At 36.2% G+C, this 27,932-nt stretch overlaps 3 protein-coding genes across 7 annotated transcripts in view; 2 read left to right on the top strand and 1 right to left on the bottom strand.

The window, feature by feature from the left end:
- Nucleotides 1–1,251, top strand: part of AVL9 (AVL9 cell migration associated) — a 51,668-nt gene extending 50,417 nt beyond the window's left edge. For both annotated transcript variants that reach the window (XM_039336824.1, XM_039336825.1), the window contains one exon: nt 25–1,251. In XM_039336824.1, the coding sequence (XP_039192758.1) occupies nt 25–119 (95 nt within the window). In that variant the 3' untranslated portion in view covers nt 120–1,251. The remainder of the gene's footprint in view (nt 1–24) is intronic.
- On the bottom strand, nt 817–21,426 carry KBTBD2 (kelch repeat and BTB domain containing 2). Of its 4 annotated transcripts, none has more exons than XM_039336826.1 (4): nt 21,249–21,426; nt 16,248–16,772; nt 9,575–9,740; nt 817–8,522 (listed from the first exon to the last, which is right to left on the bottom strand). In XM_039336826.1, exons 2-4 carry the CDS (start codon nt 16,415–16,417, stop codon nt 6,990–6,992), a joined length of 1,869 nt encoding a protein of 622 aa, XP_039192760.1. In that variant the 5' UTR covers nt 16,418–16,772; nt 21,249–21,426; the 3' UTR covers nt 817–6,989. The 4 variants fall into 4 exon arrangements, with proteins under 4 accessions (XP_039192760.1, XP_039192762.1, XP_039192761.1 ...); XM_039336828.1 differs by lacking the exon at nt 21,249–21,426 and adding an exon at nt 21,047–21,241; XM_039336827.1 differs by lacking the exon at nt 21,249–21,426 and adding an exon at nt 20,884–21,023.
- The window catches only part of LOC120305051, a 32,352-nt gene continuing 25,403 nt past the window's right edge, over nt 20,984–27,932 (top strand). The window contains exon 1 of the mRNA XM_039336358.1: nt 20,984–21,071. The gene's annotated coding sequence lies outside the window, so the exon portion shown is untranslated. The remainder of the gene's footprint in view (nt 21,072–27,932) is intronic.

The following is a 27,932-nucleotide window of genomic DNA, read 5'->3' as shown; positions in this document are numbered from 1 at the left end:
ATCCTATTTTGTTTCATAATACAGGTCAATCAGTTGGAGGAGCACTCACCAGTGCAAAATCAGCAGTGTCTTCATGGCTTTCTACTTTCACCCAGTCATCTCAAAGCCTTGGAGAATAATTCTTATGGGCTAAGTTCTTGCATTTATTTTAAGAAACCAAAAGGCTTTGCTATAAAACCATAGGCACCTGAATTCAAGCTGCATGAAGATGGTCTTTGAGCTGCACCACAGGATATAATTTGGCAACTGCTGTAATACTTCTTTATGTTTGAACCTTATTGCAGGTTTATTTTCCAATGTAAGCTGTATTTTGGAGGATGGTGATCTGTCAATTTAGCTGTATTTTAAGTTAAATTGTTTTGCATTGTTTTTAAGAGTTAAATTATATTTCAGTATGGAACATAATAGTGTATATGGAGGTAATATTTCAACATTTAATACATAAAAATATATTCACATTTGTATTTGTAAATTTATTTTTTCCTTCTGCAAGTCCAATGTGCAGAATTGTTTGTTTCGATAGAATATATTTTCACAAAGGTGTTACAAATGGAAGTAATTGTAAGTGGGATAACGTGAAATTAATGAAATTTAAATTAGCAGTCTTTAAATAGTCTTTAAAAAGACTAAGACAATTTTACCATGTCATCATTTAGGTGACAACTATTGCAGGAGTTAACTTTTCACACTGTATAGGTCTAATTACTGTTTTTTGTTAATGGGAATGTAGTGCAATTTCATGCTCTTTTGTTATATTTAAGTGTCTCAGTATCTAAATACTTTTAACAAATTATCTACCTCTCTTCAATTAGGCTCTTTTTTTTCCACAGCTGCTATAATATTTTCTAGTCAGTGCGTGTTAGCAAGTAATCTTTGCCCCATCTACCCACATACAGTATGTTTAACCTTGTTCATTGTTAAAGAAAAATTATTTCACTGATGCCTATGAAAACATAATATGGCCCAGTTTAAAACAATGATTTAACCAAATGTTTATTTTGAACCATTTTTATTTTGAAATAATACCATGGTCACAATTGCTGATTTTCCTTTTCAGAGTTGATGTGATGGTAGGAGGAATGCATAGTTAACACAAATTATGACATAGATTATCAGATTTCTAGACAGCTGAATATTAGTAGTACATTATTTCTTTCTTGACTGCATTGCTTACCATAATCAGAGATTCTTGTATTCTGGATTTAAGGGAGAAATATGATTGTATCTTTCTAAATAAATTTATTTCAAATATATTCTAGTTACAGTTAATTTCCACAACTTCCCTATAAAGCAGGGATGAGAATGCCTATTATCAAATTTGTACTAGCAATATTCCTATCTATTTACTTGCTATGTCACAGTTCTGAAATTAGATTTTTAATTTGTGCAATTGCTTTAATGATTGGCTACATTATCTGGGGTGAATGGAAATTCTGATTAAAGCTCTACCTTGAAAGCTTGGACTATAAGATTTTTCTTATAATATATATTAGTTTATAGCTACTGTAAATATCCACTATTCCAAATCAACTTTATGAAAACTAGTAGCCAGTTTTGGTATCCCAAATATCCATGTGCTATCTCATAACAATTAAATAGAATATTTTATAGGTATATTGCTACATGTGGTAAATGTTTAGAAAGGACAGTTAGTTCCATTGGAAAGCTTTGCTGTTTCCAAACATTTTGATAACTGAAATGTAACCAATATTGTGATTTGTCAAATATCAATGTTCTTTTAATAGTGCATTACTAAACTACGCTCTTAAAGTGTGATTCAGTTCTGCAAGTATAACTGTGAACAGAGCTTACAAAGAAGCATTTTAACTCAAGAACCTGTTGTAAAGCTATCAACTCTGAATTGAATTTACAGATAACTGAACATGCTGTGCTATCACTAGACTTTAAGCACAAGGAGAGTAGTTGTTCTAATGAATTATTAATTTTGAACAGAAAAGTGGAATAGAAATTAAATACACTGTAAAGTAGTTGCTTTTGAATTTTAAGTTCTATCATAACATAACCTTTTGTTTTGATTTCCTCATTGGGAGTTGTTTGATTATACACACTTTTTACATGGAAAGATTACAGCCTTTTGAAACAAGATGTAGCAATAGTTAAAACTGGCAGTCCCATGCAAGTATTTATAATATATGCCATTCCAAAAGTTATTTCACATACTGAGAATTTAAGAAATATTTAATCATATCAGTAAAACTAAAAGTAGTCATCATGTATCAATTTCTGATCCTTTATGCATAAATCATTGGTTATAATGAAGTTTTTTAGATTCTGTAGAAGTAACCTCTGAACAAGTTGGGATAAAAACACCAGGTTGCATAATTTTGTAGAAAAGTTTAAGGTAGCCCAAGAGCTTTCCAACATGTTTTTAATGATGGCACTGCTATTTCAAACTACGTTGCTTCAATGAGATATAAAAATGCAATTCAAATTTAATACGAATAATGTAAGCCAATAACAACTTCTGTTCTGGAGTTTGAGCCTTGGGTACAATTCTTTTATCTCCACCAGTAGGAAGTGTAAATTAAAAACTAGGTTTCATTTAAGAAAACACGAGGATTTTAGTTTAGTGTGTGTGCTTCTTACCCATAGTGTCAACTTATTGGCATTGTCATTCATTGATAAGAACCACAAAAATGAAGTTTATTCTTCCAATTCCATTTTTAATTCTTTATTTTGATGTTTTTAGTATACTTACAAGTATAGCCTAATTTAGCTTTCAGTGAGTCTTATGGAATGGTTTATATTACCACATGGCTCTCACTTTGTTGTGACACAGAATGTGTCTGACTCAAATATATGATACTTACATGTAAGTACAGTGAGATACACTTATGCTTAATTCAACAGCTAGGGAAAAAAATGAAAATAAAACTGTCATTGTCATGTAAAAGCAGTAACTCTGTGCAATCAATATGCTGAGAAATCTTCAATTTCTGAATACATGCATCCAGTCTTACTGTGAGCAAATAACTAGGAACATGATGATGAAACTATTTAATGGATATTGTGATCATGCTGATGCTACACAAACAAGTTAGGATCACCTGCACAAACAAGTTAGGATCAGATTTACGATCTCTTGCTATTTTGAAGTATTTTTGTTTTATGCACTGGGACTTTCTATTGTGAAATTATATATTTGTATCATATATAACACAACTATTCTTGTTTTTAAAACATTTTTCAAGCATTTAGAAATGTGTATCCCATTACAAAATGAAATAAATACTTAAACCTCTCATCTAATTTATGAATCACAAAACTAACTTCTGGACATACAAACATAGTTGTTCAATCATGAGTTAACTGAAGTGAAACATAACAGTAAAAATTAGTTGAAAGCAACCCATTATCAGTTCTGAAAGAATAAGGGTATATTAGATGAACAAATAATATTCTTGTGTTTGAGAAAGACTATTAATGTATCTATATATTTTATCCTAACAACATATTCTTTTTTTAAGGTATGTGAAGACATGTTATTTGGATAAAATATTGTAACTAAATATGACAAATAGATTTCAATACAAGTCTATAGTTATTTTTGCTAGGTAGAAATACTGAGTAGATTTCACATGAGGAATTATTAACAGTGCTAAAAGCTTCTGAAAGGATAAAGTTTGAGATCTGTGTTATGAAGATAACAAAAAATAGGAGAAAAAATGAACAACTAAAAATGATTCAAACTTTACCATCTCTAATGCTCTACTGTAGATATAGATTTTAATATCCAAAACATCTTTTTCTATTGAACATGTATAATGTAGCTAAGGAAAATGCTTATTTTGCCTGTGGAATGAGGATTGAAAAACACCAAGCCTACAAAATATTTTATATCTTATCCTGTAGGCAATTTAGAAGATACCTGTTTTATCTATTATCTTGGTAGCCCACTCTACTATAGCCTGAATTACCACTGGTTTCAAAGTTTTCTTATTCAGTACAAACTTATTATAGAGCAGTTTCAATGCATTTTTTAAAAAAAAACTTTTTTCCATTTTGCAATATAAATGACCAGAATCTTAGATAATTTCCATAAAAATAGCCATTCTAATTGTATATACACTCTTTATAAGTTTATGAAGACAAATGTTAGTTCTAAAGCACAGGTAGGCAACAAAGGACTAAGGACTGCAAAATAGATTGGCCTAATCAGAACTGCTTGGAGAATATTTTTTTTAAATGGATGTACCTGTTTTGAGTTTACATATTATACTGATAACTTTGTTATTTTGCTCAAAATGGTGTGACACTCAGGTTTAGTTACCATGGTCAGATACTCTCAGGTTTGCAAAAAGGTAACTTATCTGCATGCAACCAGATCTTGTCTAAGAGTTTTTCAAACTTTTTTGGGCTGAGGAATATGGTGTTTTTTTTAAAAAACACCACCACCGTAATCTCTGATAAGAACCAAAGCACTAATGAAAGAAAATCGGCAGCATCCTCGTCATAGTAGTCTTACAAAATCCTATGAAGTTGTCATAGAGGCCTATGCTTCTTCATAAAACTTTCTGAAAGCCTTGCTCAAATATATGCTTGCTGACCTATCTTGTTCAAGAATCTATTCTGACTTTTTTTAGTGGAAAAAAGTGTTAATTTTAACAGCAAAAATGAAGTGTGTAATAAGCTATTTTGAAAAGTTTAAATAAATTATACAATGCCCTCTCATGAATTTATGAGATTAGCAGAATCTCAACGCCTCCCTTTCCAAAATTTTATATTTAAACTTGTTCAGGGCCAAAATCAAGACCAAAAGAAGCCCAAATTAAAGAACAAAAGGATCAGCAGCATGTAACACTTTAAATCAAATGCTTCTTAAAGAGAACTATTATAATCAAACACTAACATGTTCAAGTATAAGATTCCTACTTTATACACAAGTTTCTGTGGCCATGTGTTGTAACTTCTGCCATTCCTCTTTTTAATCTAACTCTTTTAGTTGGGTTTGTTTTGTTTTTATTTTTCAAACAGCAAAATTTAGTTTTGATTGGCAGATTCACGAACTGATATCTATTCAATGTTCATGAAAAAGTATGCTATTAATTAGTATTTTTAATCACAAGACTCTGAAGGTTTTGCTACAGCATTCTATCTTAACCAAAATGAATTATTTCAAAAATAGAAAGTTTTTAATAAGCTGCTGAAGAATGAGTAATTGACTCAGAAAAAGGGGCAATAAGAAAGATAAATTCTAACTGCTTCTTATTCCATTCTTAAAATTGGCTGACACAATAATAAATTTTTTATGATTTGGGCTGAATGTCAGTTTCCTAGTTTGCAGAGACTATTTTATCACAAAGCAATATAAAATCTATTGCAAACATTAAAGAAAATATAGTTATTAATTAGGAAGAAAGAAAGCAAAAAGCCGGTGTAAGAAATCCCAGGGCACAAAAATAAATGTCTAGAACCAAAGAGAAAAATTCAGTATACTGCTTTACTGTGATTATATTACTGTGATTTTATGTAATAATAAGAGAAGAAGGCCTGAGTTAAAAGCCTGCATGATCTTTAACATATAGGGCTTTTACCACATTTTATTTTTCTTCTGTTTTCAAACATTTTTTGACCTCTAAAGAGAAAGAAATAATCATTTCATATTTTTTCAGATTTTTCTGAACATCTGAATCTACTATTGTATGTATTAACATTTTAAACAGCAATTTTTAAAACTGTTGTTTCAATCATACTTCAACAACTCCGGATAAATACACAGACTTATGGGGGGAGGAAAGAACAATGATTCATTTTTAATAAATTAATATTCAAAATACAATGCCAGAACATGATGCAGCTGAACATGCTAGTATGATCCATGATGAAGTATCTGGGCTCCTATGAGATTGGTGGTGCCTTACTACTGCTAGTGGTTCCTGGGATTAATGCCAGAGCAGCAACCGCTCTTCAGCACAAAGTATTCCTGAACAAAATTTCTCTCCCCCCCCCCACCCCACAAGAGAAAATAAGAGACAAACAACGTAAGAATATTTTTACAAAGACATATTACAGTAATGTTAAATTAACAAAAATAAAGACATGGTTAATTCACACTACACTTTTGTTTATACTGGGGTAGGGGAAAATAAGCAGCAGGAACTAATATTCATAAGCCAATGTTTCAGAAATACAGAACATGGAGCTATTTACTGATCAAAAGCTCCACACAGACCCGCACTATGAAGGGCTAGCAATTCTTACTGCAAGCCCAGCAATGTCAGTTCACACCTGGTAAACTACCAGCTGCTCGGAAGACCTGTATTCTAAATAAACAGGTATAAGTTAGTGAAAATACATGCACCTAGTCATCATCTTCTTCTTCATTATCATAATATAGCTAGACTGAACCTGCAGTCATTTTGCCCTGCATATCACCATAAAATGGAAGATCTACCCTTCCTACCACAGGTAGATCCATGGGATTTTATTCTTTTACATGGTATTATTACACCAATACAACTGTGTGTATTGAGTGCAGCACATTTCATTCAGCTACACAATCTATATAACTAGCACATATAGATATTTCCAGAACTTATTTAAATATAACTGGAAGATATTTTGAACAATTAATATAACATTCTAGAAATAGAAGCTGCTTTGTGAAAAGTTCCAGAACTCAATGTTTTCACAGGACTAAAAATTTAGACAAGCAGAGGCTTTAAGCTTAAAATATAGATACATATAGATAATACATATAATCATATGACATATATGATCATATGATATATATAATCATATATACACACATATACACACACACAGGTTGTGTTGTGTGTGTGAGAAATTCCATCAACTATCAGAGGGACTGATGGAAGCATATCTAGTAAGAATTTTTACTGATTTACACTCAATGGCCACAAAAAAATTAGGGCATACATACAAGACAACATTTCATTTTGCAGCTCTAGTCTCTCAAATACAATGTTCATAATTAGTTACAGGCATGCAGTCTCTGAATAAGGGAGCTATACAAGTGGCAATGGAACATCCTCCTCAATTTCAAACTCATCATCTGTATAAGGAAAAACTAGGTATGATGGAGGTTTCCATGTGGACTCTTCAAGACAAGATGGATAGAGTTTTCCCACAGTGCATTGGAAATCTTTTCCCAAATCCCAGAGTACCCGCTCAGATATATCCTGTCGCAAGAACCAACGATCAAGTTCCATGTCATATTGGTATGTGGCATACTTGGCTCTTTCATGCATATGTGTTTCTCGTACAAAGATACACATTGAGTTAGAAATCACAACAGCTCTGACACAGGGATCAGAATATCGCTTGGCAGGAATTTTGGCTGCCATTTGCCATTCATTTTTATTCACATCATAAACTTCCACTGCTAGGGAAGGTCCAGTTATAGTCCGAGGACGTAATCCTATACCAAGATTGCCGCCAACATGCAAGCCTCCAATATAAAATATTTTATCCCCAAAAGCAGCAGCTGAAGCGAAGCATCTATTAGTTTGTCTTGTAGCCATTTCAACCCAAGCATCTGATCTGGGGAAGTAACAGTACATCAAGTTGTGCGCCATTACATAAATGCAGTTATGAACAGCAACGGCTGTACTCCACTGCCAAGCACAGGGCAGAGGGCTTACCATGGTCCATTCATCTTTCTCAGTATCATATCTTTCCATAGTTCTTCTGTCGAGTTCTCCACCAACACTGTCTCCACCAATTGCATAGATAAGGCCTTCACAGAAAACAAGAGATGGCTTTATACGAACAAATAGCATTGGACTCTTTGGAAACCATGTATTTTGCTGGGCATCAAACCAGTAAAAACAATTCACAGTACGGAAAGCAAATTGAAATTTGCTAGTTTTACCGTAGTTGATTTTTGTACTTTTCAGGGGGATTTGCCCACCTGCTATATAAATATCATTATCAGGAGTTACAAGTGTCCCAACTTTATGGAGATCAGCAGGAGGACTGCAGAGTTTATAAACTTTTTCAGCCTGTGGGCTGTAAGATACTGAAGAGTAAATATTACCAGGACTTTCAGCAGCAGCTTCAATGAAGATCATCATCTCCTCTTTAGTCATTCCAAGTCTTGGTTTAAAAAACTTCGGCATAGATTTATACAACCCTTGAACCACTACTGATTTATCATTTGGTGGTAAGCCTTGAAACCAAGCTCGTTGTGTAACTTCAGAAAGTGCATCAATTCTTATTTGGCTAAGAACTGATGACAAATACTGTGATCGAGATTCTGTATTATACTCCAGCCATAACATAGCAGCTTCACGAACTGTCTCTTCTTTTTCCACATTTAAATTGTCACTGCTCAAAATATCTATCAACAGATCATGTGAGAGCTGCATAAAAGCCTCTTGGTGATATACAACTGTAAACTTGTGTTCTACCATTCTTTTAGCACTCTGTTTTAACTCCTCACAGCTAAAAAAATCAGCAAAACTCAAAAGCCGCACACAGTTTTCAGCATTAATTTTTTTAATTAAATATTCCCTACACTGTTGTAACACGTCATCGACCTGCAATTAAAAAAAATATATGAGAAGTGATCAAAACATTTTCATCATCTTCATACTTGTAATTAATGATGAAAAAATGGAATGTAATAATCTTAATTTCTATCCTGTCATAAATACCAAAATATTAGATATCATATATTAATCTAGGATTGTGTACTGCTAGCAGATTATGGAAAGAAAAAAAACTATCAAAATTTCCTTCTGAGACCAAATTGATTAATGGGAAGTAATAATACTGTGCAAAGTGCACATAAAAGGAACTTCACAAAGTATATTATGAAATACAAACAAAGCACATTTCTTGAAATATTATAGATTTGTATTCATGCCTATACACTGATTTACTTCCAGTCCCATCGCACAACCAGAAAAAACCTTCAAAGAAGCTATGTTGAGATTGCTGAAGAACATGGTTGCTTTTACATTTTGAGATGTGCTTTCTAAAGTTTTGATTTGATTTCAGTGAATGCCTTCCACTGCTCTAATGACTAAGACTGTGCAGCTTCTGCTCTTGATCTGCATACATGTACGTGCATGTTCACTTTGCTTTGATGGGAAAACAATGAAGCCTGGAAAACCACACAGCTGCTTTAATGCTACAAAAGAATCTCATACACATTTCTGCACATTCTAAAAGTCTCTTTCCAAGAGGTGAACCTTAGAGTTCTTACCTTTAGTCAAACTATCCAAAATAATACAAGAATGTCTACTCTTTTATGAAATTCTAGCTGGTCATAATGAATTTCTGTACCAGCAAAGGTATTTTCCACTATGCATTTTTATTACTGAAAAGACTGTTAACATCTCAGTAGGCAATATTTTTTCTATTATCTCTGTATTAATGGGAGATGTCATGACATTTTACTGTGAGTCACAGGCATCTACATCTGCACAATAATCACTTGTTTCAAAAGAAGGGTAGTAGTTGGAATTTCAAGAATTTGTTTCCATTTTTTCCTACTGATCTTGCAGGTTACTTTACACTATTCAATTTTATGAAAGCTATAACTTGGAAAACACATCTTAGAAAAGTTGGTATAAAACAATCTTACCTGTAGGAAACAAGCTGTTTCATAAAGCTGTTCAACAGTTGTGTCATTTATTGCCAAATTACCCGTATAAGCATAAGTTATTATGATCTGAAAAGTGGCTGCATCCACATTCCTCAGATGAATATGTGTTTGCTTGCTTTCACTCAACCCGCTCATAAACATTGCCCTGAATGATAAAAATAAAAATGTAATCATCTCTAGTTCCTATCTAATTGCACCAGTATTCTAAAAACTGTTTGTGGATAGCATTCAATATAATGAATATCTTGTAAAATTATTGATTCAAAATGAGTATATTCCTAGTTGTATTGTAATCAATTACACTTTAGAAAATCAGTATAATATCCATATACCACCCATTTTTATTCTGGTTAGGAATGTTAACATTCAATACTACACACTATTTTCAGTGCTAAAATAGACAAATGTTTCTATTGTTTTCACTGGACTATTAAAAATTAATTACAGGTAGTCCTCGAATTACAACAGTTCATTTAGTGACTGTTCAAAATTATAACAGTACTGAAAAAAGTGACCATTATGACCATTTTTCACACTTACGATCATTGCAGCATCCCCAGGATCATGTAATCAAAATTCAGACACTTGGAAATTGACATATGTATGATGGTTCCAGAATTCCAGGATTATGTGATCACCTTTTTCAACCTTCTGACAAGCAACATCAATGGGGAAGCCAGGTTCACTTAACAACCATGCTACTAACAACTGCAGTGATTCACTTAACAACTGTGCCAAGAAAGGTCGTAAAATGAGGCAAACATCACTTAACTGTCTTACTTAGTAACAAAAATTTGGGGCTCAATTGTAGTCATAAATCGAAGGTTAGTTATATAAAGAGCTGTTCAATTTTGTTCATATTAATTCATATTATATTTCTGACTTCAAATTTGTTTAAAAATCTAGAATCTGTTGGCCCCTCCCCAAGATGGCTGCTGAAGAGTAACAGCTTTCTTTCTCCCAAAGATGCTTTCTCAGGAGGCAACTAGACTTTCTTTTCTTTGAAGATGTTTCACTTCTCATCCAAGAACCTTCTTCAGCTCTGACTGGATGGTGGGGAATTGAAAGAACTTATATTCCTTGCAGACAGCTGTACATTTGCATTCTTTTAGTGAGTGGTTAAAGCTACCTGGAGGCCTATCTGTGTCTTCAGGGTCACCTGAGTAGTGCAAATGGATGTGGAGCCTTCTTGGAATTGCTAAAAGGACTTTGTTATAGACTAGAGATAGATTATGTCGGATCCCTCTCTCTCTTTTGAGAGAGGGCTGTTTAAAAATAGTTTTGACATAGATGTCAGTTTTGACATAGATGGCCTCTTTGAACCCTCTTTCGAACCAGCAGTCCTCTCTGTCCAAAATGTGGCCTTTGTCTTTTAAATGCAGATGGACTGCTGACTCTTGTCCTGATGGGTTTGTTCTACCTTGTGCCATAAGTTTATGAAGTTATTTTGTTTCCCCAATGTACAGATCTGCACATGGCTCACTGCATTGTACTGCATTGTGAGGGCAAAACATCTTCAAAGAAAAACAAGAAAGTCCAGTTGCCTCACAAAAAAGTATCTTTGGGATAACTATGACCTTAATGACTGAGAATCTCCATAGACAGTTAGCTTTCTTTCTCTTACTCACGATCTGCTGTTGCTACCAGAGCTGATTCTTTGGCAGCCTTGCCCTCTGGATTAGAATAGGGCCACTTAGGAATGATCGAAGATGATTTTTGGGTGAATGTGGACCCATTTGGGAGGGGGAATCTTGGAAGGTTGCAACTCCTTGAGGGAGCAGCTGAAAAACCAATAGTGTTTGTTACATCTCTTCCTACCAGCGGAATATTTTCGTAAGCATGCTTGAGATTTTTAACTCCATTTATTGTGAAGGTTTTTGTTCTTATCTTTAAAGGTTAATTGGTTGGCTGAATGCTGATTTATTTCAACCCCTGCTGGATTCTATCTGGTTTTTTGTTGTTTTTTGCTTTCTTTTTTTATTTGAATGCTCTTACCAACTTTCACTTTTCCATATGGAAACACAGCACATCTCTTTGGATTTGTATTTAATTAACATGAAAAATTATTTTGGATCACAATAGTCTGAAAATATCTTCACTGTTTTCTTTGCTTGTTCCCTGCTTTGTTTATCCACTCCATTGAGCAACAACATATCAGATTACAGAGAGGAGGAGGAGGCTGACACCAGGGGAGGGGGGACAGAGACTAGCTAGCAACATGCAATCTTTAGCTGATTTTTTCCCCAAAAGTTTTGATGAACTCATAAAGATTGTGGAAAACATTCTGAAGAAACCAACCCCAAATACTTTAAACCCACAAAAAGAACTTGTTTTCAAAGTAGCAGATTTGGTGGAAAGAAATACAGACTCAGAAACAACACAGACTGTGGAAAACCATCAGAATAAATGTAATTTCTCAGCAGTAAAACAGTCAGGAAGAAATATAGACTTAGAAATAACAGAGTCAGTTTCATACACCTTCCTGAAGCTCAACACTGTGCTTTTATATAATAGCAGATAACTCTCTGGGTGGATAAGTGGCAACTGGCTTTTTTAAGGGTTTTGAAGCACAATGGGAAATGGAATTATTATATTTAATTGAGCAACAATCTTATCTGGGTTATTTTGGGGGAAACAGATTGCCTTTAAAAATTGGACTTATTGTATTCAATCAATCAACAATTGATAAAAGGGATATAAAGAAACAAATGTGGATATTTGATCCGGAACTGCTTAGGGTTAATATTTGGGATGATTTGAGATTAAAGCCATGGTAAATTTTCTACAAATTGATTCCAATAAAAGTTCGTTAATAGATGGTTTTGGAATTTCACTTTTGTTTTTTTTCTTACTACTGTTAATAATTTTATTACTTTTATAACTTTGTTTATTATTGTTTTTCCTGTTAACTATTTTGTTATTAATATAGTATACAGATAACTGTGTAACAATCTGTAAATAGATTTAGTAGTTCAATAGTTTAAAATTCTTTTTGCCTATTTCACAAGGGGTGGGAAACTAACACTGATATATTAATCAGCATTCAACTAGGGAAAATATTATGTGTTAGTCTTTTTTTCTTGTTTTTTTTAAAAATACTTTTGCTTTTCAAAGTTTTCTTTGTTTTGTTTTTATTCTTTTGTCTTTTTTAAATATTTTGGCATTTTATATTTTAACTTTCTTTGAATAAACTAAAAATTTGACTGAAGAAAAAAAAACTAGAATCCATTTTACCAGAGATACTTTGTCTATTTTCCTCTCAGCCATACCAGGAAACAAGCCATGGAAGAAAAACATTCTATCCCAATATCTTGCAAAGCAATGCAGAATATATGGACCAGGCCTTACAGTGGAGCAAAAAAATATTTAATCAGCCACCAATTGTGCAAGTTCTCCCACTTAAAAAGATGAGAGAGACCTGTAATTGTCATCATAGGTAGACCTCAACTATGAGAGACAAAATGAGAAAACAAATCCAGACAATCACATTGTCTGATTTGGAAAGAATTTATTTGCAAATTATGGTGGAAAATAAGTATTTGGTCAATATCAAAAGTTCATCTCAATACTTTGTTATATATCCTTTGTTGGCAATGACAGAGGTCAAACGTTTTCTGTAAGTCTTCACAAGGTTGGCACACACTGTTGCTGGTATGTTGGCCCATTCCTCCATGCAGATCTCCTCTAGAGCAGTGATGTTTTGGGGTGTCACTGGGCAACACGGACTTTCAACTCCCTCCAAAGGTTTTCTGTGGGGTTGAGATCTGTAGACTGGCTAGGCCACTCCAGGACCTTGAAATGCTTCTTACGAAGCCACTCCTTTGTTGCTCGGGCGGTGTATTTGGGATCATTGTCATGCTGAAAGACCCAGCCACGTTTCATCTTCAATGCCCTTGCTGATGGAAGGAGGTTTTCACTCAAAATCTCACGATACATGGCCCCATTCATTCTTTCCTGTACACGGATCAGTCGTCCTGGTCCCTTCACAGAGAAACAGCCCCAAATCATGATGTTGCCCCATGCTTCACAGTAGGTATGGTGTTCTTCGGAAGCAACTCAGCATTCTCTCTCCTCCAAACACAACGAGTTGTGTTTTTACCAAATAGTTCTACTTTGATTTCATCTGACCATAGGACATTCTCCCAATCCTCTTCTAGATCATCCAAATGCTCTCTAGCAAACTTCAGACGGGCCCGGACATGTATTGGCTTAAGCAGGGGGACACGTCTGGCACTGCAGGATCTGAGTCCCTGGCAGCGTAGTGTGTTACTGATGGTTGCCTTTGTTATGCTGGTCCCAGCTCTCTGAAGGTCATTCACTAGGTTCCCCCCGTGTGGTTCTGGGATTTTTGCTCACCGTTCTTGTGATCATGTTGACCCCACGGGATGAGATCTTGCGTGGAGCCCCAGATCCAGGGAGATTATCAGTGGTTTTGTATGTCTTCCATTTTCTAATTATTGCTCCCACAGTTGATTTCTTCACACCAAGCTGCTTGCCTATTGCAGATTCAGTCTTCCCAGCCTGGTGCAGGTCTACAATTTTGTTTCTGGTGTCCTTTGACAGCTCTTTGGTCTTCACCATAGTGGAGTTTGGAGTGTGACTGTTTGAGGTTGTGGACAGGTGTCTTTTATACTGATAACAAGTTCAAACAGGTGCCATTAATACAGATGAGTGGAGGACAGAGGAGCCTCTTAAAGAAGAAGTTACAGGTCTTTGAGAGCCAGAAATCTTGCTTGTTTGTAGGTGACCAAATACTTATTTTCCACCATAATTTGCAAATAAATTCTTTCCAAATCAGACAATGTGATTGTCTGGATTTGTTTTCTCATTTTCTCTCTCATAGTTGAGGTCTACCTATGATGACAATTACAGGCCTCTATCATCTTTTTAAGTGGGAGAACTTGCACAATTGGTGGCTGACTAAATACTTTTTTGCCCCACTGTATCTAACACTGCACTTATTTCATACCAAGGCTTATCAGGTAGCTTTACAGTTATCTTGTACAATTCCTTATGACTGGAACGGAGGGCCTATGTCGATGCAAAATATTATACAAAATTACTAGGCATGCAGGTGAATAAACTAAGCCATTATCTCCAACTAGATCTTATATAATCTCAGGATATGCAGAATGTCCTTCTAAATGGTGGTGGGGTTAGAAAGTAGTATTGCTCTGCCCACAACCTGGAGTCTGATCATGATGGGCCTCAAGGTTGACTTCCGTCTTCATCCTTCTGAGGTTGGTAAAACGAGAACCCAGATTGTTGAAGCAAAATACAAATAATGCTTACATTGTAAATTACCCAGAGAGAGCTATAAAGCACTATGGAGCTTTAAAGAACTATGCAAGACTAAATGATATTGCTATTGCTATTAATATAATTCAGAGAATACTAATCTTCACAATTCATGGATGTTTTATAGTGTATTAATAGTATCCCATTCTAGTTCAAAAGGGAATCTGTTGTCAAGTCTGTTTGTTTTCAACCTTAGAATTGGTCTGGTCTTCATATTGCCTAATACTTGTTTCTATTGATCAACTTTCCTTCCAAAATATGTTATATCCCTAGTAAAGATAAGCTTTCTATTTCAATTTGTCTATAGATTTAAGATTTACCTTTTTGAGATTTCTTTTAGTTAAACACTACTATTTTCTTTTTTTCCTTTTAGTACTGTCCATGGGGTTTTCATGGCAAAGATACTGGAGTGGTTTGCCATTTCCTTCTCCAGTGGATCACATTTTGTCAGAACTCTCTGCTATAACCTGTCCCTCTTGGGTGGCCCTGCACGACCTGGAGGAACGTTGTCCATGGGGTCGCGATGGGTCGGACACGACTTCGCAATTAACAACAACACTGTTTTCTTCATTTACAACAGAAACAATGCCCTATAGTTGTATCCCATCTCAAGAGATCCCAGAGGCTCCAAACCTGTTACTAAATTGTAATTTTAACATGACAGTTAAATATATTACTAGAAAATACTCATTAACTATATTTTAGTTTAATTAAAACCAAAATAAATTTAATCTCAGCTCCAAATATTATTTTTAGCAGACAGCCCAGATATGAATCCAAGGAAAAATGCAATACTCATTTTAAAATAAACTGCCCACCAAATTCATGAGTTATTTCTGAGACAAGTCGGATACATTAATAGTTAAATATATCACATAAAGTGTCATAGGATTGCAGCAAAATGCTTTATTTGTACACATTTCATTTGTCCAGTTAAAAAAGGTAAACTTGAGCTGGACAGATAGATAACATAATGGATGGACAAATTTGAGGACTTGTTGGCTGCAATGTTGCCAGTTTTCTTCTGAGAGGATGTATAAGATGTTTTGAAATTCCAAGGATACACAGGGACACCAAAAATTTGCCTATTCCTCCCTCAGTACATGACTATGTTCAAATAAACCTTATGTATTTGATGCCCATTTTTATCTTCCACATTGAGAATAACCCTGAACCATTTAACATGCATTATTAGTTCATTCTTCTATATTTTGTTAACCTGAGTTTAAACTGCATAATTTTAGTTCTTCATTTATTTCAAGTTAGTGGTAGAATCCACTTAATAAATCGTACTATTCAGATATATTTTGGATACATATTTCTTGGGAAAAAGAGTATTATTATAAACACGTACCTGAAGTAAGAGCTGCATGTTGCAAGAACCATCTTATGACATGGGAATTCAGTGCCCTCGACAATTAAAACAATGTCAGTTAGCAATTGCTGTTCATAGAATGATTTTAACTGTTCTAACAAAGCGACAGCATAGTCTGTGTTGATCTGTATTCCTTCATGGGTAGACATGATTGCATTCCATTTAATATCTCCAAGACAAGATTAGAGAAAGTCAATTGATTTCAGAAGAGATCAAGCTACCATTTCCTGAATAATTAAGAATTATCGAGAGTACTGTTTGAAATGTTTTTAAGCTTTCTTAATACACTTATGGGTAATACATTGGCCTGCTGAATTGAGAATGCTTCATATTTTGACCATTCCTAGAGTGTAATACATTGACCTGATGTCCATATGTTCTCCTGAGACTTTCAAAAATAACTGACAAGTTCCTGTTGAGATCTCCAGTGATGCAGCATATGGGCAAACAAACGGAATTTATGAGGTAGATTTTCTTGAACCATCTCTTAACAATGACTTGCAACTAGAAAGGGGGAAAAAAAATCATGTCAGATTTTTTTCTAAGCCAATCAACTACGATTTTGCCTTAAATAGAGTTTGGTATACCACTTTCTACAATTATCTGTTTGTTTTTTGAAGAACAGGAGCAGAGGGAGTTCAATACTTTCTCAAGATCAATGTATTAGGAATATGCACAACTACAATTGAGATATTAAATAAGCAGTACATAGTATATAAAAGCAATCAGCATTGCCTTTAATTTCATTGTAAAAATATCCTTAGACACTGATTTAAGGTTATTCTAAAAAAAATGTAAACTGACCACAAACTTCAACAGAGAGATCATTTGATTTAGAGTCAAGTATTAATCTAAAGTCATAAAATGGAAAGTTAACTATCTAGTTTCACATATTTAACATTCAAGAATTTTAACTAAGGAAGGACTACATTCCAGTGATTCAGCATCACATTAAAATATGACAAAACATCAATATTCCTTGTAAAATATGATCCACTATTTATTGTAAAAAAAATTGTGTGGCCATGCCTGCCTTCTCCAGAGCCTGCTGGGATATATCTGTGATTTATAGCATATAGCTCCACAAAATTTTCAAGCAAACATTTCATTGCCTCCAGAAGATCAGACTTAAATCAAAGATAGAACCAGGTATCATCAAAAACCAAATAAATTTTAGCCTGAATCACTGTTCTTTATTCCCAGTAAATAAAAGATGTAGAAAGGCATGTAGAACACGTAAGGTTCCTTTTGGCATCCCTTAAGTGTTACATTGTAAAGCAGAGATTTTCCAACAGTTTGGAGAAGTTTCAACATGATAATCCCATCTTCCTCTCTTCAACACAAAGAAAAATGAAGCCATAAATTTTAGTACTGAAATCAACTGAGAGATTCGTGAAAATTGACAACTACTCACAAGGACAGCCAAGTCAGTTCAATACAAAAAGAAAATTTTAATTTAGATTGAAATTGAAATTGATCTAACTAGGGCATTTGTCAGTGTAAACTCATTTTCATTTCATTTCATCATTCATCCTCCCCAAGAATATCTGAAACTATTGTATAATATAATTAGCCAAATACATAGATATTGAAAGGATTTTTCAAGTATGAATATGCAATTATTTCCTTGAGGGGCTACCTATCCAGTCATCTTTCATTTGAATATTAAAAAACAGTCACAGGTTATCATGCACATATGTGAAATAAATAAAATAAACCCATAGCATTTTTACTATACAAAATAAACCAGAAAACATTTACAGCATAACTGGAATTTTAAATCAAAATGAATATAAATTATTTTGTCTATCCTCAGTTATAAAAACCTATTGAATCACTTGAAAGTAACTACCCTTTGGCCACCCCTACAGGTTAGATGTTGTGAGAGAAAAAAATGGAAGAGAAAGTGCTACATGCAATACTTTCAGCTAAGAAACAAAAAAAAATCAATAAATAAATGCACAGTGGGCTTAACTAACTGAATGTTTAACTTCGTTGGAGGCCAGTTTAAAATGATCTTTCAGGTCACAGCAGGACAAATTGTGTACAGCAACACAATTTGTGTTGGAAATACAGAGCCAGAGAATCATGCCCTGACAACTTGTTTTATCCATCCACATTCTCTGATAAGCATCTGAACTTTCTCAAGATAGCATAGATTCTTTAAATGGCCTTAATTATTTTTTTTATACTTCAGCTAATCCCAATTTATTTAAGCCAATTTAGGCTTGACAGTCAAGCCAAAGTTTACAGTCCTTTTAATGCTACTCATTCTCCTTGTATATAATATTTCTCTCAATGCATACTCACAGGAAAGCGTGCACAACACTGTAATGAGGAGTCCTTGGTGGTCTCTGAGCTTGGTTGTTTGCTTGCAGATGTTTCATTACCCAAACTAGCACTGATGGTGTTACCTACTTTAGGTAATGAAACGCCTGCAAGAAAACAACCAAGCTCAGAGACCACTAAGGACCTCTCAGGTTAACATTCAGCTACAAATATCATTTGTTGATAACACTGTAACTTTGCAACAGCCTCTGTAATTGAGATTAGTGTTTATGATGTTCTGGGAAGGTGAGGCATTATGAAAATAATCAGCCCTATTATGTGGAGTCACTTTAAATAACTCCACTCAATAATTTACTCCTTGAAAAATTTTATTGCCCAAATGATCAGTCCTTATTTTTCCATCTAGAGCCAGGAAATACATTTTGTCATACATCCCCCAAATAGGCATCTTCAATCATCTTCTTTGGCACAAGAAGGCAGGTTATGCCTTGTTTTGACACTGGGCAGCAAAGGCATTATGAGTACCAGGACTGTGCATCCTTCATAAATAATTCAGAAAAGTGATTCAGACCCTCTCTGCTCCTGAATAAAACAGTCCTACTTTGTTCAAGTTATGAAAAAAAATATGTTTAAAGAACTGTTTTTATGAAATATAGCACTTTTTTCAGGATGGATGGAACACTGAAAAATGCTGAGCTGCTTTTATAAGAGACAGAGAAACAACAACATTGAGGCTATGCAATTCTGTAAGGAAAAAGATCCTTTGGAACACACTGAAACAATTACAGAGCAACCCCCTTAAACCAGCTACTTCTTTTCCTGAGATTGTACAGCTGCCCTTTGTAGCATACTGAAGAGAATAATCATTTGGTTTAAGGCATTGCTAACAGTTGCTCTTTAAAAACTTAAATAATGCACAGTCCTAAGATCTGTTTGTTAGCTGTGCCCTCATCTTTCTTCACAGAACAAAAATTATCTAAATGGTTGAATAGTTTTTTCAGACATTGCCACTAATTCAAAGAAATAAAACCATTAAAGATATTAAAGTAACAGTTCCCAAAACTGCAAACTTGCCTTTTCCATCACACTATTACATTTTTTATTCCAGTTAAAACTTTCCCTTTTGTAGAACCGTTTTTGTAAATGAACCCATACATCATTTAAAACTCAATTTGAATGTTGCAACAGTACCTGCATTATTGCTAAATGACAGTTTAATTAGAAATAGACCACCAGCTAATTGATGAAACTTAAAAATGATAAATTGCAGACATCAGGGGGGAGGGGAGAGAGATCATAGAACGTAATCATCAAAACCTAAATCTCTTTATCTGTATTTTTGAAACACATTTGTTCCTATTTTATTTCTATTCAGTTATTTGGCTTTGTTAGCATTGTTTTTAGTTTTATTATCTGCTGATACACTTGTTTTAATAAAAATACAACAAGCAAGGGCAATAGTTATGCCAAATAGTTAGCATTACACAACCTTTACCCTAGAAAAATACTGCACATTCTAGAACAGTTATTTACTATTCCCAGTATAACACTATATCTATCCAATATTCTCATACATCTAATCGACTGATACCATATTGGATACTAAGTTCTCATTACAGTTTGATTACTTCTGGCCAAAAATTTAAAAAGTAGCTATGCCTAGCTTTAGTGGTTTTATTATTAATTATAGTTTTGGGTTTTTTTATTAACAAGCCTTTCCCCTCCCCAAGAATGGGAAATACTTTTTCTAATCCGCTTTGGCATGCAAAATTATTACATAGTCAGTAGGAGACTACATTGACAAATAAACCCACCTTACCTGCTTTTCTTTTAAGGGGGGCTAGGAATTATTCTAATTGCAGCTGGGCAAGGGTTTCAGGTGAGTACAGCCAACTTAGTATTTTGCAGAGCAGAACAAGATACCACTTTCAAAGCAATAAGGTACCCTAACCTATCCCCCACCAGAATGTCATTCTATGGTCAGGCAAACCAAGTTATTTAGCTTCTCTCCTTTCCCGCCCCATACCACAAAAATCACTTCTGTCATCCTCTCTGGAGCAAAGCACCTTGTGTCAGAGTTTAGCCGCAGTATGACATAGGAAGAAGCCAGGAAACAGCGGTGCTGCTGCCCACAACAGGATCTCACGTATGTTAACACCCAGGTTGTCCTGCATGATGATAAAACAAGCCAGAGGGCCGGATATATTCAGCCGGTCCCCTAAGCGCACACTCTCACTTCCCTGCCTTGTCCATTCAGCCGCTTCCGCCGCCCCGGCAACCGCCGGTCTCCAAGCACACAACACAAAAGGCGATTCTCCCAACTTACTTAAACATCCCTCTCTCCCCAGCGCTCCACTCAGTAAAAGCCGGTGCTGGTCCCACCACCCATTTCCTCCTTTCCTCAGGTCACAGCCGCCTCTGAGAACCGGGAATGGAAATCAAAGAAAGAAAATAAAGAGGCCCCACACCATCTTCTCCACAACTCTCACCGAGCAAGGCCTGCAGAAGGGAAAGGTGAGATGACGGAGGACGGGGAAAAGGAGGGGGGAGAGAAAGCGAGTCCCCGCTCCCTCCCCCCAGCTTCCGGCCTCCCTTGTCGCTGTTTCAACCCCACAGCTTCCTCCCGGCCATGGAGAAGGAGGCGGCGGGACCGTTGGGGAAGGGACGCAGGGCGACTGCGTGCACCCTCACCTCATTCTTCCCCCGCCCTGACGTCCGCTGAGTAATACCGAACGCGCAAGAAGCACCCTTCAGAGCTCTTCGATCCTAGGCTAGCGCAGACTCCGAACAAGGGAATCGGACGTGGGCGGGCGACGAAGACGAAGAAATCACCTCCTTGTTCAGGGGTAGCGCCGCCTCTCCGCCGCGCTTGCGCATTCTGTCTTTTCCCCTACACTGGGAAAGCGACTCCTTCCAATAGTGCGCATGTGTGTGACTGCTTTTATTTTGGGGTGCTCTCTCTAGAATAGAATAGAATAGAATAGAATAGAATAGAATAGAATAGAATAGAATAGAATAATAACTTTATTGTCACTTTGAATGTACACTAATTGGCATACATTAAAATGAAATTTCGTTGGATTCAGCTTTCAAAGGGTTACCACCTGCGATATACACTACATAAGCAGGGCTTTTTTGTCCTAGAACGTATAAATGGAGCAGCATTTCAGCACCTTTTTTTGAACCAGAGACCGGTTCTTTCTAAGCTGCCAGTGCGAGTCCAGGAATACTTGCAGAGCGATTTTGTGGACCCCCCCCCCCCCCGACAGCCTGATTCAGGCTCCGAAAGCCTTTTTCAAGCCTCTAGAGGCTGGATCCATGGCCGCAGAGCGATTTTGCATCCCCACTCCCATGGCCGATCCAGGCTCCGGAGGCCCTTTCCAAGCCTCTGGAGCCCAGATCCATGGCCACGAAGCAATTTTACAGCTCCCCTGAGGCACGATCTAGGATCTTGAGGCCTTTTCCAGGCCTCCGGAGCCCGGATCTGTCCACTGGGAGGGCCCGCAAAATTGCTCCCTAAGGCTGCTTCACCCACTGCTCCATAAAGGGCTTTCGACTGGAGCTGGGTGTGAGTTCTGGCACTTTTTTTTTTTTTTACAAAAAAAACACTGTACATAAATATGACAAAAATAAATAAATACAGAATTATGCATGTACTCACATATACTATATGACACAGAGAAACAACTGTCTTGTTTGGGTTATATTAGTTTTTCTCGCTATGCATATATATGTATGCATGGCGAGAAAAACTAATCTTCAGAATTTAACAGATGGCTGGCGTGGGGAACAAAGATATTACAGAATCTGGTAGTCCTGCTAGAAATACTTTGAAACCTCCTCCCAGAGGAGAGCAATAGAAACGGACCATAAAGTGGATGTGTGGGGTCTCTAACAATGCTTTGAGCTCTTAGCACATGGCACTTATAAGCAGCATCCTGAATACCAGGGAGCGAGCTTTCTATGATCTCGGCTGTCCTTACCATTCTCTGTATGGACTTTCTATCTGAGGTACTGCTGCCACCAAACCGTGACGCAGGATAAGGGACCCAGGAAGTACCTGGACTCAATTCGAGCAGATAGAGTAGTGTGATCTGGCCTTCGACCAACAAAAGCCTGACCTATGCCCCTGTTTTGGCTTTTGCAGACCCAAACTGGCTCTATAAGTTACATGTCAATGTTAGCCTTGATGGCCTTGAAGGGGTATTGTATCAAGAACATGATGGATATTTGAGGCTAGTTGCCTATGTCAGCAGGGGCCTCTCCCCAGTCAACTAGAATTCTTGGCATTGAACTGAGCAGCGGTTGATAAGTGGAAAGACTATTTGTACAGATATGAATTCAGGAATTGCAGCCAGGCAATTGAGTGTTGCTGAAGAATCTGGGCATGCATAAACAAGCTGATTGGTAGAGTTCCCCAGCTCTACATTGTGAGAAACTGGCTAGGCTGCCGGTGTACCAGATATGCCCAAATGGGAGAATGGGCCACTGCAGATGTGGCACCAAAATCATCTCTTACCTCTCAATGAGGCAGTACGAGTTCCCTAGCAGCCTATACTACCACCTGTGGAACGTCATCTGACAAGGAGGGGTCCAGTGACCTATACACAGTCCCCCTCCAACCATGCCAGATGAGGAAGGGGACAGCAATGAGGAAGAGGATTATATGAACTGGAAGTGACTATCTGACACAAATACTGGATTGGGATGCTTAGATCAGAAGTCCCCAAGTTTAGCTTCCGGTACAGGGCGACGGCGATGGCGGCTACCTTGTAGCCGTCCAGCTGGGAAGGTGTCAGAATCGCGGAGCGCAGCGCGTATCAGCTGGCCCGCGGTTCGGAATTCCCTTCCCGGGCAAAGGGAAGGGATAGAGAACGCAGGAGTAGAGGTAGAACCCCTGAACCCCCTCTGGATTCATTCCTAGAGGGGCTGAAAGGAGTGTTCCCTCGGAGCTCCTGCTGATCTCCGCCTCCCAGCTGTTTTTGCTTCTTGGAAGCAAAAGAAACCGCCGCCTCTATCTCCGTGAATATAGCGTCCTGGTGAGTAATTTTTAAAAACGGACAGAGCGGCATAAAGGATTCTTTTATATAGTTTAGGGTTTTATTTTTTTCTTTTATTTAGTTTTGGTTATCTCTCCTTTGTTCTTTCTTTTGTTGATACGGAGAGAGGAAATAAGATGGCGTTTTGAAAGTGTCGGAGTTTTTTTTCCCCTTTGTTTCTTTTTTGTTTTTAAAGAACTGGACTTTAATGATTTTGCTTTTGGTTTTTTTTTGTTTCTGGTACTGGATTTCTCTTTTGATTTTTTTTTCTCTTTTTTCCTTGGATTTTTAAGGATTATAGTGCTTTTGCTGTCTTTTTAAAAAAAAATCTTTTTTTTTCTTCCCCCTCCCCTTTATTTGGGGAGAAGGGAAGTGAGAACTGTGTCATATAAAATGGCTTCAAAGAGACAGCCGCCTTCTATAACATCTAAGGTGGTCTCTTCTCCTATAACTCTTACTGCACAATCACAACAACAATCTAAACATGTACCACCGACTCAGCCACCACCCTCCCCTCCTTTGCCAGGTCTGTCAGTACAAGAGATTAAAGGCATAATGGGAGATGCTATGTTTCAAATGAGAGATGAAATGAAGCAATTTGTCATACAGATTAAATCTGAAATTAAAGAAGAGATAAATGGGATAAAGAACTTATTAGAAGATAATAATACCATCTTGCGGCAAGATATAGTTGCAGCTGTATCAGGCTTGGCTACGGTGGTGGTGAAGCTGGATTCGAGACTAGAGGAAGTGGAAGATAAAGTTGATTCTTTTGATGTGAAATTTCAAGATGTGAAAAGGAAGGTGGAGACTTCACAAGAAGATATTCTTATGTTTCAGTACAGACAGATGGAGTATGCCTTGAGGATTAGAGGCCTTAAGGAAGACATGAATCAAGACCTGATGGAGATGGTGCTTACTGACTTAGCTATTGCTCTGAATATGGATAAAGGAGAATTACGCAGAGAAGTGGAAAAAATTTATAGAGTCAACTCTTGGATTGCGAAGCAGAAGAATTTGCCTAGAGATGTGGTGATTTATTTTACAAAGAAGTCTCTGCGCAATGAAATTGTACAAGCCTTTTATAATAAGAGATTCCAGATTGCTTCCCAAGATATTATTATTTTAAAGGAAATCCCATCCAAAATCTTAAGAAATAGGAAAGATTTTTCTTTTCTAGTTAATGAGCTTAAAGCCAGATCGATGCCATTTAGATGGGAGATCCCGATGGGTATTGTTCTGAGCCATGCGGGGACGCGTTATAGATTGAATACGGTTGATAAAGCTAGAGAGTTTTATAATACGGTCCTGGGTGCAGGCTCAGCTTCATCTGTTCAGAAATCCTTGAGTGGCAAAGAGCTGGGGCAGCAATCTGAGGCATTAGGTCTGGTCTCTGCTGGGATGCTGCAAGCTGAATGGCAACGTCAAACGGAGGTTAAAGAGCAGAGAATGACCCGTGCAGCTTATAGACGTAAGGAGAAGGAGCAACGCAAGAAAGAGGCCAAAGAATCTTCTTCTGAAAGTGTTTCATCGCCGGTGGGAGGAGCAAGACCCAAGAGTTCTGCAACACATGCAGCAATGGCAGATCTCGAAGGAGTCTTCTCCGGGCTCCTGGCCAAGGAAGATGGCAAAGTTTCTGACCTGGAATGTTAATGGATTGAATTCTCCTCAGAAAAGGAAAAAAATCTTTTACTATTTGAAGCAACATAATAATGATGTTATTTGTTTACAGGAAACTCATATTTTACTTAAGGATCAGAAATATTTAGTTAATGCTCGTCTGGGATCTCATTTTGTATCTTCTGCTCCTGGGAAAAAGGGGGGAGTTGTTATCTATGTGAAGCAAAATTTACCAGCTTGTCTGGTAGAATCAGATCCCCAAGGAAGATATGTGATGATTGAACTTGGCTTATATGGTAAGAAAGTACTTATAGTGGGACTTTATGCACCAAATCAGCAACAGGAACAATTTTATAGGTTGTTACATCAAAAAATAACTTTGTTGGACTATAGATCCGTGGTACTAATGGGTGATTGGAACGGTGTCTTAGATATACAAAGGGATAAGAAAGGTTCTTTTCCTTTTTTTAAACAGGCAAAATTACCTAAAGCCTTTTTTGACATGAAAGAGGACTGGGAACTAAGGGATTATTGGCGGGAATGTAATCAAGAGGAGAGAGATTTCACTTTTTTTTCAGATAGACACCAATCCTTCTCAAGAATTGACTTTTTTTTTATTACAACGGACTTATATAATAGAGTAAAGAATGTAAAGATTTTTCCTAGGTCGTTGACGGATCATAGTCCAGTTTGGATGGAGCTGATTCAAGAAAAAGAGGAAAGAAGATCCTGGAGGGTGAATGAAAACCTATTCAGACAAGAAAAGAATGTTCAAAAGTTAAAGGAGTGTTTAAAGGATTATTTTGCTTTAAATATGTATAAGGGGACTTCAATGTCAATGGTATGGGATGCAGGTAAAGCATTTATGCGTGGGATCTTGATAAAAATGAATAAACTCATAAGCAAAAGCAGATTCAGAAACGTAAAGAATTGGAAGATGAAATTAAATTAAAAGAAAAGTCTTTGATCTTAAATCCTTCTGATGAAAGCATCAAAGAATCTGTAAAGTTGTTAAGAACACAATTTAATATGTTGTTAGCAGATCAAGCTGCAACTAACTTATTGTTTATGAAACAAAATACATTTTGTAATGCTAATAAGCCAGGGAGATGGTTGGCTTATCAGTTAAGAAAGAAACAGAGACAGAGAATAATAGATAAAATAAATTATAAGGGTAAATTAGTCTCTCAGAAGGAATTGATTAAGAAATCTTTTTTGGACTATTACCAAAAATTATATAAATCTACCGATGTGCAAATCTTAGATATAAATAAATATTTAAGTGAGGCTAGTTTCCCCAAACTGACAGAGGATCAGAAACAGGAAATTAATGGCTTAATTACTAAGGAGGAGATTGCGTTAGCAATTCAACAATTGAAACCAGGGAAAGCACCGGGTACGGATGGGTTAACTGCTGTTTATTATAAAGCTCTAATGGAGGAGATGATTCAACCATTAGGTGATCTTTTTAATGATATTTTACAGGGTCTAGAGATTCCTCCTTCATGGCGTAGTGCTTTTATATCATTGATTCCAAAGGAGGATCAAGATCTTACCTTACCAAAGAATTATAGGCCTATATCTCTTTTAAATGTGGATTATAAGATATCTGTAAAAATTTTAGTAAATAGGCTTATGAGGGTTGTGCATTACCTTGTGCATAAAGATCAATCTGGGTTTATAACTGGAAGGTATATGAAAAATAATGTTAGACAAATTATCAATTTATTAGAATACTTAGATAAGAACAACCAAGTTCCTGCAGGGCTGATATTTTTAGATGCTGAAAAAGCTTTTGATCAACTGAATTGGCATTTTATGTTAAGAGTAATGGAAGAGATGAATTTTGGTGAAAAGATAGTACAAGCCCTTACGGTAATATATCAAAAACAAACGGCACAACTTATTGTTAATGGAGGTTTGTCAGAGGTTTTTACAATAGAGAAAGGTACTAGGCAAGGATGTCCACTATCACCGTTGTTGTTTGTTTTAACATTGGAAATATTGTTGATCAAAATTCGAGAGTCGCAGGAAATTAAAGGAATAGAAGTTAACAAAAAAGAATACAAGTTAAGAGCTTTTGCAGATGACTTGGTGGTTACTTTGTCGCAACCTACTTATTCTGTAGTAAAGTTATTACAACTGATTCATTATTATGGTTTGGTCTCGGGTTTCAAGATTAATGTTAATAAGACTAAAATTCTATCTAAAAATATGACTAGTCAGGAGAAGCAGACTTTGGTTAATTTGACGGGTTTTGAAATTGTTAATAAGGTAAAATATTTGGGGGTGATGTTATCTGTTTCTAATAAGCCAGGGAGCAAATAAGCAAAACTATTTAAAAATAACTATGAAAGGTTGTGGGTTAGGGTACAGAAAGACTTGAAGAATTGGGAGAAGTTGCAATTATCCCTCATGGGAAGAACTGCAGTGATAAAAATGAATATTCTACCCAAGTTTCTCTTTTTGTTTCAAATGTTACCGATTTTGAAGAATGAGATTAATTTAAGTGAATGGCAGAAAGGCCTTAATAAATTCATTTGGGCAGGGAAAAAGCCAAGGGTTAAGTTTAAAATTATGCAAGACTTCCGTGAGAGGGGTGGACTCAAGGTACCGAATCTGAAATTATACTATGATGCGGTGGTTCTAACACTAATTAGTGATTGGGTAAATTTGACAAATCCTGAGATACTCCATCTAGAGGGATGGGATTTAC

This window comes from Crotalus tigris, unplaced genomic scaffold (genome assembly GCF_016545835.1).
Source record: "Crotalus tigris isolate CLP2741 ecotype Arizona unplaced genomic scaffold, ASM1654583v1 scf7180000017666.379230911805:20528666, whole genome shotgun sequence".
In the NCBI taxonomy this organism is placed as follows: domain Eukaryota; kingdom Metazoa; phylum Chordata; class Lepidosauria; order Squamata; family Viperidae; genus Crotalus; species Crotalus tigris.
Note: the sequence above shows the minus strand (reverse complement) of the source record. Positions and strands in the feature narration are given on the sequence as shown.